At 43.9% G+C, this 14,115-nt stretch overlaps 2 protein-coding genes across 3 annotated transcripts in view; both read left to right on the forward strand.

Annotated features, from left to right (window-relative positions):
- Positions 1-932: 932 nt before the first annotated feature.
- On the forward strand, positions 933-7,663 carry slc20a1a (solute carrier family 20 member 1a). The gene is made up of 11 exons (XM_070834021.1): positions 933-1,028; positions 2,334-2,978; positions 3,090-3,230; positions 3,348-3,433; positions 3,846-3,942; positions 5,112-5,231; positions 5,452-5,661; positions 5,783-6,254; positions 6,343-6,528; positions 6,605-6,689; positions 6,815-7,663. Exons 2-11 carry the CDS (start codon positions 2,627-2,629, stop codon positions 6,968-6,970), a joined length of 1,905 nt encoding a protein of 634 aa, XP_070690122.1. The 5' UTR covers positions 933-1,028; positions 2,334-2,626; the 3' UTR covers positions 6,971-7,663.
- A 3,802-nt stretch (positions 7,664-11,465) lies between these two features.
- dtx1 (deltex 1, E3 ubiquitin ligase) overlaps positions 11,466-14,115 on the forward strand; it is a 43,681-nt gene continuing 41,031 nt past the window's right edge. For both annotated transcript variants that reach the window (XM_070834310.1, XM_070834311.1), the window contains exons 1-2: positions 11,466-11,522; positions 11,999-12,661. In XM_070834310.1, coding sequence (XP_070690411.1) covers positions 12,403-12,661 — 259 coding nt within the window. In that variant the 5' untranslated portion in view covers positions 11,466-11,522; positions 11,999-12,402. The remainder of the gene's footprint in view (positions 11,523-11,998; positions 12,662-14,115) is intronic.

Consider the following 14,115-nt stretch of genomic DNA (forward strand, 5'->3'; position numbering starts at 1 on the left):
GATGCAAACTACATCATCCAGCAGGCCCTAAATAAATGAGTAATGAAGAGGAACTCATCAGCAGATTTGGAGGCAGCGTAGCATCTCAGAAAAGAGTCGATTGTGCTGACGGGGAAAGGCAGCCCGACCGTCCTGTGGAGCTTCTCAGTGAGGCGGCTGTTCATGGGGAGTGACAGGTTGATCAGTAACACCGTTTGTGAGCATTTCTTCACGTTCTGCTCGGCGACGCTTGTTTAATGAGCTACACACTCTCCACACTCTGGAGTTTAGGAGTGTGCTCAGTGTCTTTGGCATTAGCGTCCACACAGAGACCAGTAGAGAGAGGAGAAAAACAGCAATACCTCTAAAACGAGCCAAAAAACATCTGTAAAGATTCTTTTTTTTTAAAAAAAAAAGGAGAGAACGCCCTCCGTGGGCATAAATATGAAGCTTGGCCAGTAGGTGTCACCAGATTGGAGGCCATGTTGTTAATAAAATAAAAACCTATGGTCTCTTTTTCACCTCTCACTTCCTCATTGACAGATCTGTCTGTCTTTCTGGGCACTTACACACAAGTCAAACTATACATAGCATCCAGACATGTTACGGGAAATTTCGCTTATTATATAAAAATAACAAACCCCCCTGATCACCAAAAACACCCTGCAGCCTGAAATGTGTTCTTCTAAAGAACAAGCAGATATATTTAGGCAAAACAAAAGACATCTGAGTGTCTCCACAGTGGTTTGGTGGGGGTGGGGGGTTACACACAATTTGGGGATTCCATGTTCAGCAAAGCAACCCAGTCAAAGACAACTGTAATTATTCCTCCCTGCCAACAAACAAGCTGAACATGAGCTTTTGGCAGCAGAGGTCTCATGACCGGACTGGAAAGGCGTGTACTCAGAGCAGCTCTACATATAAAGCGCAGCCTGCACGCACAGACGCACAGACGTCCCTCCTGCACAGACACCTGTCCGCGCGCACGGAGCACAGGGCACGCGCACAGGACGGCGGACCCCCCCCGATCTGCCACCTCGACCTCACGTGTAAGTGTCAACTGTTTTACTCTATTTTCTCCCCCTCTTTCTTTATTTTCTTTACTTTTTTCTCTCCCTGTGTTTGGATTATGCAAGAGGCAGCTGAGGAGATTAACATGCCGCTATTTTGGAAAATGAGTGACAGTCCTGAATGGGCCAATTATTCGTAGCTGTTAAGTCCCCCGTTTTGAAGTTTTAAGTGGATTTGTGAGCGAGTTCACTACGCAAGTGGGATTTTTAGAGCCTACTACCATTATGTGTGTCACTATGTGCCCGCTGAAAACACGGTGACACACTCATAACATAAGATTCATACATTCATTCATTTCATGTAAAGGATCAACTCTCATTGGTCATCTGGGATCTTGTAGAAAGTCCTATTGAAACATCCCAGGAGACTTAAAACACGGTGTAGTGCAGGGAATTAGTCACTCTTGTCATAAAACCAATGTAGTAATTCACTAAAACTAAAGTAAAAAGTAAAATTAGGTGTGAAAAAAGCATTTTAGTCAGCAGAAATAAAATAAAAACTAGAAATGTGACTGAAACAATACTGTGTACTGACAAAACTGACAAAAATAAGATAAAAATAGAGGAAAATGTCTTAATACTTAACACTGCCAGCATGTCTGTTGAGACTTGGATGACTGTCAGTCATTTGCATTCAAAAAGTGTTGTGTTGGTACCATAATAGCAATCTGAACTTTAATCCACCCCTGAAAAATATCCCCCATATTATGATAAAAAAAACTAGAATTAATAGTGAAATTAAAAACTAAACATGTGTACAATAAAAAAAGCTCAAGTGAAGTAAGCAAACCCACTGTGGAAACTAACTGAGACTAAACTGAAGTGAAAACAACAATCATCAATGGATGAAACTTGTATAATCACATAGACTACAATCTGTCTCCAATAGACTTTAATATATAGCATAGAGAGTCTTCTTCCTGCCTCCGTCATGAAAATAATGTCATGAACAGCCTCAGTAAAAGCCGCACTCCAAGCTGCATCAGTAAACTGACACACTGACTCCAGATCAGTGTTATTATTCCCTCAGCTGTCCATAGTGTCCTGCTCAGACAGATAACTCTACAGGAATGTTACACAGTTTTATGCCAAACTCACACCAGCAATGACTTATTACACTTTACCGTGACCACTTCCCTCTGCCCCGGCACACTAAATCATGCCTGCTCTGGTCTTGTCAGCCTGTTTTGGGCTTGTTAATATGTAACTCAATGCAGCCTTTGTTTGTGAACCAGTAAATGAGGAATATTAACCACTAACTCTTTCTGTGTTCCTGTTTTGCAGTGTGTATCATCAGGAGCTCACTGTCACAATGGATGTCTCTCCCGTCTCCTTACCCAGTCACTGTGTTATTATGAAGCCCACAGAGAAACCCTGCACACCTAGCTCGCAACACATTTTGATTTCTTCCCAGTTGCACCTTTAGAACTGAACCAAAGGGGTTCGTCAGTCCATTTATTGGTGGGAATTTACTTAGAAATACATTATTACCTCATAAGTTAACATAATAATCATAACAGTCAGCTGGCTTGGTTTACCGCTGATTGTTTTCATTCTGTTGAATTGAATTGCAAGTAATGATGGATACAACTACACTAGCAACCCTGGCTGCTGCCACTACCATGGCCCTGGCCTCTCAGTCGGACATGTCAGGCTACTTGTGGCTGCTGGTGTTGGGCTTCGTCATCGCCTTCATCCTGGCTTTCTCTGTGGGGGCCAATGATGTGGCCAACTCCTTCGGTACTGCAGTGGGCTCCGGAGTGGTCAGCATGCAGCAGGCCTGCATCCTGGCCACGGTGTTTGAGACGGCGGGCTCAGTGCTGCTGGGGGCCAAAGTCAGCGAGACCATCAGGCAGGGAATCATCGACGTCCGGATGTACAACGGCTCCGAACACATCCTGATGGCAGGATCGATAAGTGCAATGTTTGGTAATTCCTGTTTAATTTGAATGGTGCAACGGACATACAGCAAAGGGAAATGTTTGTCTGGTGAACTGTCACGCTGGGAGAACAGGCCCTGCTCATGTTTTTGTCCTGCAGGCTCTGCTGTGTGGCAGCTGGCTGCATCATTCCTGAAGCTCCCCATTTCTGGAACTCACTGCATTGTTGGAGCCACAATTGGATTCTCCATGGTAGCCAGAGGTCACCAAGGGGTCAAATGGATTGAGATACTGCGCATTGGTGAGTATATGTTGTTACGCCCCACGTTTCAGGACAAGGATCTGTTAAAGCTGAAATACAAGTTCAGCCAAAAGCTTATTGATCGATGTTCTTTCAAATGTCTTTTGCTATCCAAAGTGGCTTCCTGGTTCCTGTCCCCTGTGCTGTCCGGCATCATGTCAGGAATCCTCTTCTATTTTGTTCGCAAATTCATTCTGAACAAGGTAAGTGTGACACCAACAGTACTGTGGTACTATTATGTACTCGCAGTATGAAAAATAAAAGTTCTCATGATATTAACTTGTTATGTCTAGTGGGGGGTCATGTACCAGACTTTTTACTGGCCAGGACAAGTTGCAACCAATGAAGAAGTTACCCAGGAAGTAATATCCAAGAAATAGCATTACTTGGTGAGCTTTGGTTGGCAGATTTCTTTTACCTTTCAACAGCCTAGTGTTTGTGCTAAGCTAAGTTACCCGGCTCATGTTTACTGCACAGACTAGAGAGCGATATCAATCTTCACGTCTACTTCTCAGCAAGAAAGCAAATAAGTGAACCCACTGGAGCTCATCAGTGGCTTCATACGTGACCCACACACGTGTGTCTCAGTGAGCGCTCACACACTGATCTCCGCAGGCTGACCCCGTCCCCAACGGCCTCAGAGCACTTCCTGTCTTCTACGCCATCACTATTGGCGTCAACCTCTTCTCCATCATGTTTACAGGAGCGCCACGTGAGTACCACGTCCGCACACTACACCCGCGCCTCTTTTGGCTCTCACTTATGGCACCGCGCTAACACAGCAGCTACTGAAAGTCACTGGAGACACAGAAGAGTCTTCTTAGGAAAAAAAAAAAGTAGGTGACACAAAAATCAGGAAACATTTCATCATCTTGTTCTGGACATTTTGACTGTTCCAGACACTAAGTAAGACAGGATCGCAGAAGACTAAAGCCGCCAAACACAGCAAGAATGAAGTAAAAGCAGTTTAATGGGAATCTGAGAAAGATGCCTCTATTAAATGGACAATCTCCACTCCTTTTTGTTTCATTTGCAGGATTGAACTTATCGAGAAGTCAACTGGCCTGGGCCCTTCACTGAAGGCTGCAGGCCGGTGTGTGTGTGGGTGATATAACACACCGTAACTCCTGCTATGCAAAATTACAGCAGGGTGCACGTCTCTCACCAACACTGCACACACGCTCCGGCCGGCACGTTATTTTCTGACACGAAGATGCAAAAATTACTTTTATTTCATTTTTTAAAAGAAGGATATTTTCTACCCAAACACTTTAAAGATGTTGTGGCTGTTCACATTCACATGTTGGTGATGAAAGCCACTACTTTTACTATGTGCTGTTTTCTCTGTTGTTAACCTGCTGTTGTCTACGAGAGCAAACAGGTAAGTCGTGTCTGTGAGGGAAACGTCAATATTGTCATACTAACCTGCAGTAAGCCATCTACTGTAACTCTGCAGCGCAAATAGCTATTCTATGGTAGCATTAAAAGCCTAGTGAAATTAGTAGATGAGCCTGCCAGTGTTTTTTCAGTGTATTATCACTGGGCTGCAAGGCCGGTCCCTTTGTTATTATCTGATAGGAGGAGTGTGTATTCTCGCTGATACTGTGTGTGTGTAAGAACATGCTGAAACACTGCAGCAGGCTGTTGGGACCTTTTGCATAATTGTTTTTCGTGGAACTATCACACGATATCATGTGGGTCATGCTGCTAAAAGAGACCTGTTAGATGGTAGAATGTTTGTATGCTAATTAGTCCAAGAATGCGTAAGTACTAACAGTTTCATTCGTTTTCAAAGGAGCAGCGTCAGTTGTGAATGAATTACAGAAGTGTTAAGCTTGTTTCACCTTATCTGAGAGAGACGTCTCTGTCTTGTGTGCACAGTGCTGGGATTCGACAGAGTGCCGTGGTGGGGGACACTGTGCATTTCGCTGGGCTGCGCCCTCGTCACAGCTTTGGTCGTTTGGTTCATTGTCTGTCCGCGCCTCAAGAGGAAAATCAAACGTTAGTAAATCTTACGCTTCAGACTTTCATTCATGAATGAAAAGCAACTATTAAATCAAACTATTTTATTTTTTGGCTGACAGAGCATGCATCTTTAGTAGCTGAGACCAGTAATGGAAGTCTTGGCTGTATTTTTTTATAGTTTTAGGCCACTTTTGGAGTTTAACTTGTCTAGATTGTGATACAGTTGATCTCAGTTGAACGCTGTCATGTACCTCAGGAGGACCAGCTGTTGCTCCCTGTGAAACTCCGCTGATGGAGAAGAACTCCAGCAAACCCGCGCAAGAGGAGCAGCCCTCGGTACCTCATGACCCTCGACCCCAGACTCCCCCAGCAGACAGCCAGAGGGTGGCTTTCAAACTCGGAGGCTCAGAGGAAGCTGATTTGGACAACAATGAAATGGAGGCCAAAGACTTGGATATCAGCAATGGTGAGAAATAAACACTGTTTTTATGCTTTATCTCACTGTGGTGGTTACATCCTTGGATATTTAACCACAGGTAATTCTGAAGTTCAACAACTGAACTACAGTAAAGGATGTATGTTCACAGGTCTGAATGGCACTGTAGGTCCCATGATGATCACTGATCCTCACAGTGGACGCTCCCACACAATCCACAAAGATTCTGGCCTTTACAAAGACCTGCTACACAAGCTTCACATGGCTAAGGTCGGCGACTGCATTGGTGACAGTGACACGGAGGAGCGTCCCATCAGGAGGAACAACAGCTACACCTCCTACACCATGGCCATTTATGGCATCCAAGGAGATCCTAAATACAGGGAGCCGGATGGCGGGCCGCAGAGGATATCAAGGGTGGACAGTTACAGCAGCTACAGCTCGGCAGTGACCAGCGAGAGTGCAGTACAGCAGGGGAGTGGAAGCCAGGAAGCAGTCACGGACGTCGCTCTGGAACAGGACGAGCTGGAGGTCGACCAACCAGCTGTTTCCTTGCTTTTCCAGTTCCTGCAGATACTCACGGCGTGCTTCGGCTCCTTCGCTCACGGAGGGAACGATGTCAGGTAGACAAGTGTGGGTTTTCTCCTGAAATGGGATTTCATGTATGTGCTGCTCATCCAGAGGATTTACATGAGCCATTTTCATCACTAGCAATGCCATCGGTCCACTGGTGGCTCTCTGGCTTCTGTATGAGAGCGGCTCCGTGGTGTCCAACGCACCCACACCGATGTGGTTGCTTCTTTACGGTGGGGTGGGCATCTGCGCCGGGCTCTGGGTATGGGGACGAAGAGTGATCCAGACCATGGGCAAAGACCTCACACCCATCACACCCTCCAGGTATGCCACGTGTTTATATTCTATAACAATTCTGAAATATCTTAAAGTGTGCTAACTTCTTTTTCCTCCCATTTAGTGGATTCAGCATCGAGCTGGCTTCAGCACTCACAGTTGTTGTGGCATCCAACGTTGGTCTTCCTGTCAGCACAACCCACTGCAAGGTAATGAAGCTCAAAACTCTGAAACCTCAAACCAAACAGATGGATCTGAGAATCAAAAATAGGTTCAGTGTCATAAAATTATTGTATATTCTCTGTCGATTAAGTTTTATAATCCGTGATCACAGGTAGGATCTGTGGTGGCAGTGGGGTGGCTGCGCTCCAGGAAATCGGTTGACTGGCGTCTGTTCAGGAACATCTTCATCGCCTGGTTTGTTACAGTTCCCATCTCTGGGCTGATCAGCGCCGCCATCATGGCTGTCTTCATATATGTCGTCCTGTGAGTCCGGCTACGCTGCTGCTTCGACTGACGGACTGCGAGTTTTTGTTTCGCTGACGGGTAAAACTGTGCTAATAAACATGTTCCATTTGGTCTCTGTTTATGATGTTTATGATATCATTCAGTGTCACTTGTAGGTCAAACCCATGACGTTATCTCACAGGAATACGTCCATAAATAATGTTGGATCTAAAAACAGCGTTCAAATATCCTGATGTCCTGTATATCCTTATGTATATTTGTATAAAAGCAATATTGTATTAAAAATCAAAACACTCAATTATGAAAAACAAATCGTTTTGTAATAAAACTACTAGTTGCTTGATTTGAAAGGATTTCAATGTATTAGACTTACTATTAAACATTTTCCAGTGAATCCAATTTACTGTGTGTGCATGTGGGATAGATGAGTTTCTAAAAAAAAATTAAAATAATAATTAAAAAAACACCGTCATGAGGTGGTTTTGCTCTGAAATATTATGTTGACTACACAGCTATGATTCCTGAAAAAGATTCTTTATTGTATGTAAGTTATGAACACATGGTTTACCCTGTCCTCGTCCCATGCTTTCATGTAAGTACTTGGGGGAAATAAAGGTTTAATGCTGTTCTCAACTGTTTCATCAGATACACACGAGCTTTACTGTACTTATTTTTTGTCACTTGTCGATATTTTTTAAATAAACCAAAAATTTGAGTACTCATTTCTTTGACATCTTGATTCAACAAAGCAATCGCATCACACTAAGCGACATAGAGACACAAAGACTCTTTTTCTTTAATATTTTTCCCAACATAAACCTCTCACAACAACAATGCAGCAGCCCCTGCTGATGTTTGGTGAAAATTCCACTAGGTGTCGCCGTTGTTGCAGCAGCCTGAACAGCTAATGTCTCTTTTGCCTTTGCCCCAGATGCACTGCCTCCACTGACAGACACACACCACCTGTGTGGGAAGGAGCAGTGCATTAACCATCTGCAGCAGGTTCCCTTTAAGTTTCTCTGCAGGTTTATTTTCATATCCAATGTCATTTCTATGATCTTCATCATCTAGGCCTCTCAGAACAAATTAATTTTGGGCGCATCAGCTTCTTGACTGTAGTAACAGCAACTGCAAATTAGTAAGGCTATATAAATGCTATGGTATGTGGCATTAGACTATTCAATAATACTATTCAGTGTATTTGTAGCTTAACAGCAGTACACTCGTGTGCTAACTGTACCCCCAGGCTTTGATCTGGTGTTATTTAGGGTGACTTTTTTTTCTTCCTTCCAATATATTAATAGACTCTGTTCACAGCACAGGTGGAATCAATAACATGATGGCTGAGTTCCATTTACTTGAGCCCGTTCCAGGGTCCCAGAGCTGCCGGAACACTTAAAGGAACAGAGCCATCGTTGACGTTATTATTTATTGCACCTGTGTTTTTCCTGCTTTGACAAATCAAAAAGGTCTCTTGTACTGAGGATAAAATGTGTTTATTGGCTCACACTGGAGATGGTTTGTACTCCTGGTTCATTGTTAAATATGTGAGTGACATCACATGAGTTTTGCCTTCTGATTTTCCACCACACAGTCCCGTGTTATATCGAAGGAAGCATGTAAAAACCTAAGGGGAAACACAGAACTACTTAAAAACTGGAAAACAGATGATTTCTCATGTTCTGACTTATTATTTCAAGCACTGATTGTGTAGGTCAGGAGCCGTTTTAACTAATTTAACTATTACCACTGACTGAGTTTGGGGTATTTTAAGAAAGTTTCATTCATAACACAACTTTAAGAATAAGCATTTAGTTCATGTCCTTTGTACAATAACCAGTAGCTCAGGAAAACAGCATTCCACTGTAGCCTCCACGAAGCAGAGCGCCAGCTTGTGACCACTGAGAGGTGACTTTCCTGTAGGATAAACAGCCACACGATGGTGCTCTTCTCCATATAACTGGTGCCTTTGGTTTTGACTGTTCTCCATCAGGGTCTGGAATCCATCATGTGTCAGAGAGAGTCCGTCAGATATGAACCTTGTAAGTGAGTGTGTCCGATTAAACTGAATTAAACACTTCTCATGTGCTTTATGCTTTAAACCCTCACATATCTGATATCAGTCAGGCTGCACTGAGATCAAAATCAAAGCACTTGGGCACATAAAACTTAGGATCGTATTTCCAGACAGATCTATCTTTAACTAGTGTTAAATTAGTGGTGTTATTGAGTGTATATTCATTTCATATATGAATAATCTGTGTTCAAGGCGTTTGTTGGCTGGATTCATGAACTACAGTACAGGTAGGTTTTTAACATTGTTTCCTTCCTGTATAAAAAATGTTGTGAAAGTCTTTTTGTGTTCATGAAGGATTTGTTTAAGTAAAGATGCAGTTAGTGCAGTTTATGCACTTACATGTAATTAGCAGATGTGAGTAAAGTTGTGTGTAGATGCATGAAAACCTGTTGGTTAAATGAAATGCTAAATTTATGATACAATAAACACAAAGATGACTGGATCTGGATCTAGATCTTTTTTGCAGTTGTTAATACTATTCTACATGATAAGACTAAATCCATTGTTTGTGTGATTAAATACCCTCCGGAGTTTGGAGAGAAGCTGGAGCTTTGTGAGGATTTAACTATGCCCTTCACTATATATCCAGTCAGAAGGCAGAGCTGAGGAAATACACCTCGTCTTTTCTACCCACTGCAAGAACATTATTTTGGCAGCAGATGGTACTGTTGTCCCATTTAGCAGGATTAACCTATTCATCATATAAAGTAAGACCATAATGGGCATGTGTGACATATGTGACACATATCTTGACATATTTGAAAGATTTCGCTGCAGCGTTAATATCAGCCATCCAAAAAAATCATCTATAAAGTTTAGATTCAGATATCTGACCTCTTTAGAAACATCTGCAGGAAGTCAAATAAAAAAAGATCATGGGAAGGTTACAAGGCTACAAGCATCCAACTGTCAAGTCATCCATTGAGTTACAGAGGAACTGATGCACTTTGGACGACATAAGGAGAGAAACAGTTCATCACTGCTGCAGGACAACCTGCATCATCTGATACAAACATGGCCATGAGGTCTGAGCGGATATTTAAACTATAGACTGTCCTCTAACACTTGTTTTGATCAGAGGTTTTGGGAGAATCTGAGAGGCATACCAACACTCTCATAACTGTCTGCAAACACATTTGGCATGCATGCTTTTAAAGCATTTATGCATAACAGCAACTCTAACCTGTCTATCACAGTTCCCACAGACACTTTGAGAAACCTAGTAGCAGAGCTATGGGGTTACAATATATGGCCCGTACTATCAATATGACAAGTTTAATCTTTTCTAACAGGAACCAACATCACTGAGCTCATAAATCCTGAACACCTTGAACTAGAGAGGCAGTAAAATGAGATGCAGAGTATATTTTGGATGTTCTGTTGTGATGCTTTCTTATAGCCTCTGACACTTTATCAGACCTCAGTCAAGTCAACAACATCACCCTCTAAAAAACTGTTTGTAATGTTCACATTTAAACAGCCAGAGCAATCAAGCGTTTGTCTGTGGTGTTGTTGTTTTTAGTTGAGTTTAACTGATGTAGACACATTTTGTTTCTTGTGTAAAGCTCAATCAGATCTGGCTGTCAAAGCCCTCATCCATCTCTCCTGCTTCCACAGTGGTTTATCAGCTCTGCTTCTATCTGGGAAGGCCGTAGATCAACATGACCAAAGCTGTGAGCTTGCCCCTCTCTGTAGCTGGGGCTTGTATCCTGTCTGTCATCTTGGTGCTGAGTGCTGCCACTTTTACAGTTTCAGTGTCTGAAGGATGTCAGATGTCCTTTCATGTGTCTGTGATGGTCAGATGCTGAGGTTTGTTTTGTAAAATAAAAAAAATTACCATCCTATGATGGTGGCTTTAAATGTCTGAATACATTTTTGGGGATGAGTGGGTTTTATTTTCTTTTTTTTTTTTAATCTCAGTGCCGTAACCAGCACCCCTTCATCTTATATTCTTCACTGTGTTGTCAGCAGGGGTTTTATTTTGAAACCAGATACCGGAAGTTGTATATATTTGTTTTGTCGTAATTTATACTTTAGGTGGTTTACCACTGCTGTCCATACAGGTGCGCACGGACATCTGTGCGTAATTTGCGGGCGGCAGAAAACGCGTGTATGTTGTGAGACTACGTGATGTTTGGCAGAGATGCGCGTCTCCAGCTGAACGGCTCCGCGGCTCCCGCACTGAAAACCGTGCAACTGGGGCACACGTTCACTTTGACACAGCGGACCAACAAGCTGGTGTAGTCTGTGGCGAGATCCGCGGGAATAAAACGACGTGTTGGTTTTCTGCAATAACACTGGATTACCCGGAGCTGCGTGCTGCGTTTTGATGAAAAGAGAAAAAAGGCTGAAGTCACAGATGTGAAAAAGCAGGTGCGTTTCGAGATTTGCACCTTTTTTTTTTTTTTTTTCTCTTTTCCAATCTGATTTTCGGCCGGAGCCTGTGAGATGCAGCCTCTACCTGACAGATGCGTGGCACCACAGCTGCAGCCTACAGGTCTGTATCGCCTGAAACAATCCGTGCGTGCTGTGCATGCCGCGAAAAGCGTTGAGCCTTGAGATTTAATGCAATGAGAGATCGTAGAAGCAACAGAGACGGCGCGCACTGCTCTGCGTCCACTGCACCTGAGCAGCTTTCTGTGTGGAAAATGTCTGAGTGGTGTTCTGCCTGCAGGGATTGTGATAGCATCTGTCTGTTTATGCACCCTGCTCACAAATCACACAAATCTGATCACAATCACAGTTCTTGTGTCGCTGAAACGTCTCACAGGCAAAATGTTTGGGTTTTTTTTTTGTCAGTTTAAGTAAACAGGATTGCTAAAGAGATAAAGGCCACCAATGGGACTGTAGCACAGAGCTGGTTGTGGTTGTGTCCTCTCCTGTGGAGCAGTGCCTCACTGTTGGGGATGAACTCACGGGAGAAATCACAGCATTTGTTTACCAGTGTGTCTCTGCTCCTCCTCTTTTGTTTAGAGAGAGTCTCCTGTCTACCTGAGGCTGATCTGCTGTGGTCGGCAGAAGAGGACCGAGATTGCTAGAGCTGCAAATCTCATCATCATCACCATCATCATCATCGTCGTCGTCATCAACATCAACATCTGCCACTTCAAAGACGACAAGACACGGGAGGACAGGGGCTGCTTTTGGCTGATCAAAGCGCCGGCAGTCACAAAGTACCTGTAGACGATGATCCCAGCAGAGCTGCTCGCCTGAGAGCAGCATGTGATAACTGAGGACCACCATACTAATCGCTGATTCAAGCTTTTTCTGTTTGGAGCTGATGAAAATGCTCCAGGCTGTCAGCTGACTGACGGGGTTGCAGAGCTGTTTTAGCCCGGGACATCGCCAGCAGCTGAGGCGCAGACACCACAAAGGAGATGGCTCGTCCGGGATCGGGGTTGCTGGTGCCCGTCAATGGGCTGGGTTACCCCCCTCAGAACCTGGCCAGGGTGGTGGTCTGGGAGTGGCTGAACGAACATGGGCGCTGGAGGCCCTACAGTGCAGCGGTTTGCCACCATATTGAGAACGTACTGAAGGGGGATGCCCGGGGATCTGTAGTCCTGGGGCAGGTGGATGGCCAGCTCTCTCCTTACATCATCGACCTGCAGTCCATGCACCAGTTTCGACAGGACACAGGTAAGAGATGTGTCCTGTACGCACACAGATGTCACAGGTGGGGGTGTCAAGGGAAGAGCAGCTGATGTAGATGGAAATACGACAGTTATCAGTACATTATGTGGCTGTTTACCCAGTGCTCATAATGTCTGAACTACATAAATAAATGAATAATGTTTGGCTGTCGCCACCACACATGATGTCATATTATCACACTGGGACCGATGGCAGAGCCGTCCTTGATGTGGTTGCTACACAGATCTTATGTAACTTTCAGGGGAATACAATGAGAGTCCTGAGTGTCCCACGTCTGCTCTGGGCCTGTGTGGATGAGCCACAGGTTGAGCTTCGACGCGCTGCAACGAAACAGGACACACAAAGCACCCAGATGACAAAAGCGATGCAATAATTTCTCCATTCAGAAGTGTCTTTATGCGGCTGCTGGAATGCCGTGACCTTGCCAAAGGTCACCGTGTTGGAGGGGCTGTGTATTCATCAGGCAAATGAGTGCTGTATAGCTCGGTACGATGCTCCGCACTCCTCTCAGCTTATTGTGTTCATTAAATGTGTTGTCAGGACGATAATCAGTGCAGCGGCCTGTAGTCCAGTTAACTGTAACAGTGCATGTGTGCTCCTACTTTCTGCCACATTATTTCAATCCAGTTCACTCCATATGATGGAAAGAATGTACAGTACATGGAAAGAATCCAGGAATATGATGGACATTCAGTGAGTATCTCGCTGTGCCTAATTTACTGAGTGGCCAATTAAAGTTTTTATTTAGTGTTTTATGTGGGTTCTATAAGAATGCATCGGACTAACATTATCTAGATTGAGGGATCGATAAAATCTGGCCACAACACGCCAGCAGAAGTATAATAATAGTGATTGTAATACTACTACATGTTTCTTTAGCGTAAAATCCACCCAGCACAGCCTTTGTTTGGTTGACTGTAATTCTCTCTGATGACTACTACCTTTTTAAATATCACCAGATGTTTCTGCTGTACTTTGTGTCTGTGTGTGGATTCGCCTTCCTGCTGTCCCAGTGTTTGAAGCGAAGACATGGGGGAGGTTTTAGACATCTGCCAGAACCATCTTTAGACAAATCTCAGCTGCCCGAGTTCTTCTTCATGTCTGATTCGGCTGCATGTCACAGTTTTAGGGTCACTTGTAAACCGGCTGCTTTGCTGGGTGCCCTAGGGACAGGCCGCGCCTGCCACAATGAATGCTTCATCACCGCATTGATTAGGTGAAGCACGAAGAGTAAACCTCTCACTTTAATTCTCTTATTTGAAGCTGTTATGTAACATCTGAGCAAGAGATACAGGGAGATACGCTTACAGAGAAGGTGACCTCACTGTGCATCTGCATTATGTCGCCTTTCCTTCGTTTGCAATCGGTCGCATACATTTGCATCAAGACATATTTGTGGATTTAGTTATTGTAAGAGGTGCAAATTACACTATGAATAG

This window comes from Pempheris klunzingeri, chromosome 7, assembly GCF_042242105.1.
Source record: "Pempheris klunzingeri isolate RE-2024b chromosome 7, fPemKlu1.hap1, whole genome shotgun sequence".
Taxonomy (NCBI): domain Eukaryota; kingdom Metazoa; phylum Chordata; class Actinopteri; order Acropomatiformes; family Pempheridae; genus Pempheris; species Pempheris klunzingeri.

Bases quoted from the DNA above. Each gene is read 5' to 3' on its own strand.
- slc20a1a (XM_070834021.1), top strand. From the start codon at position 2,627: ATGATGGATACAACTACACTAGCAACCCTGGCTGCTGCCACTACCATG. The intron at 3,434-3,845 runs GTAAGTGTGACA...TGATCTCCGCAG, and splicing joins GCAAATTCATTCTGAACAAG to GCTGACCCCGTCCCCAACGG. The intron at 6,529-6,604 runs GTATGCCACGTG...CCTCCCATTTAG, and splicing joins ACACCCATCACACCCTCCAG to TGGATTCAGCATCGAGCTGG.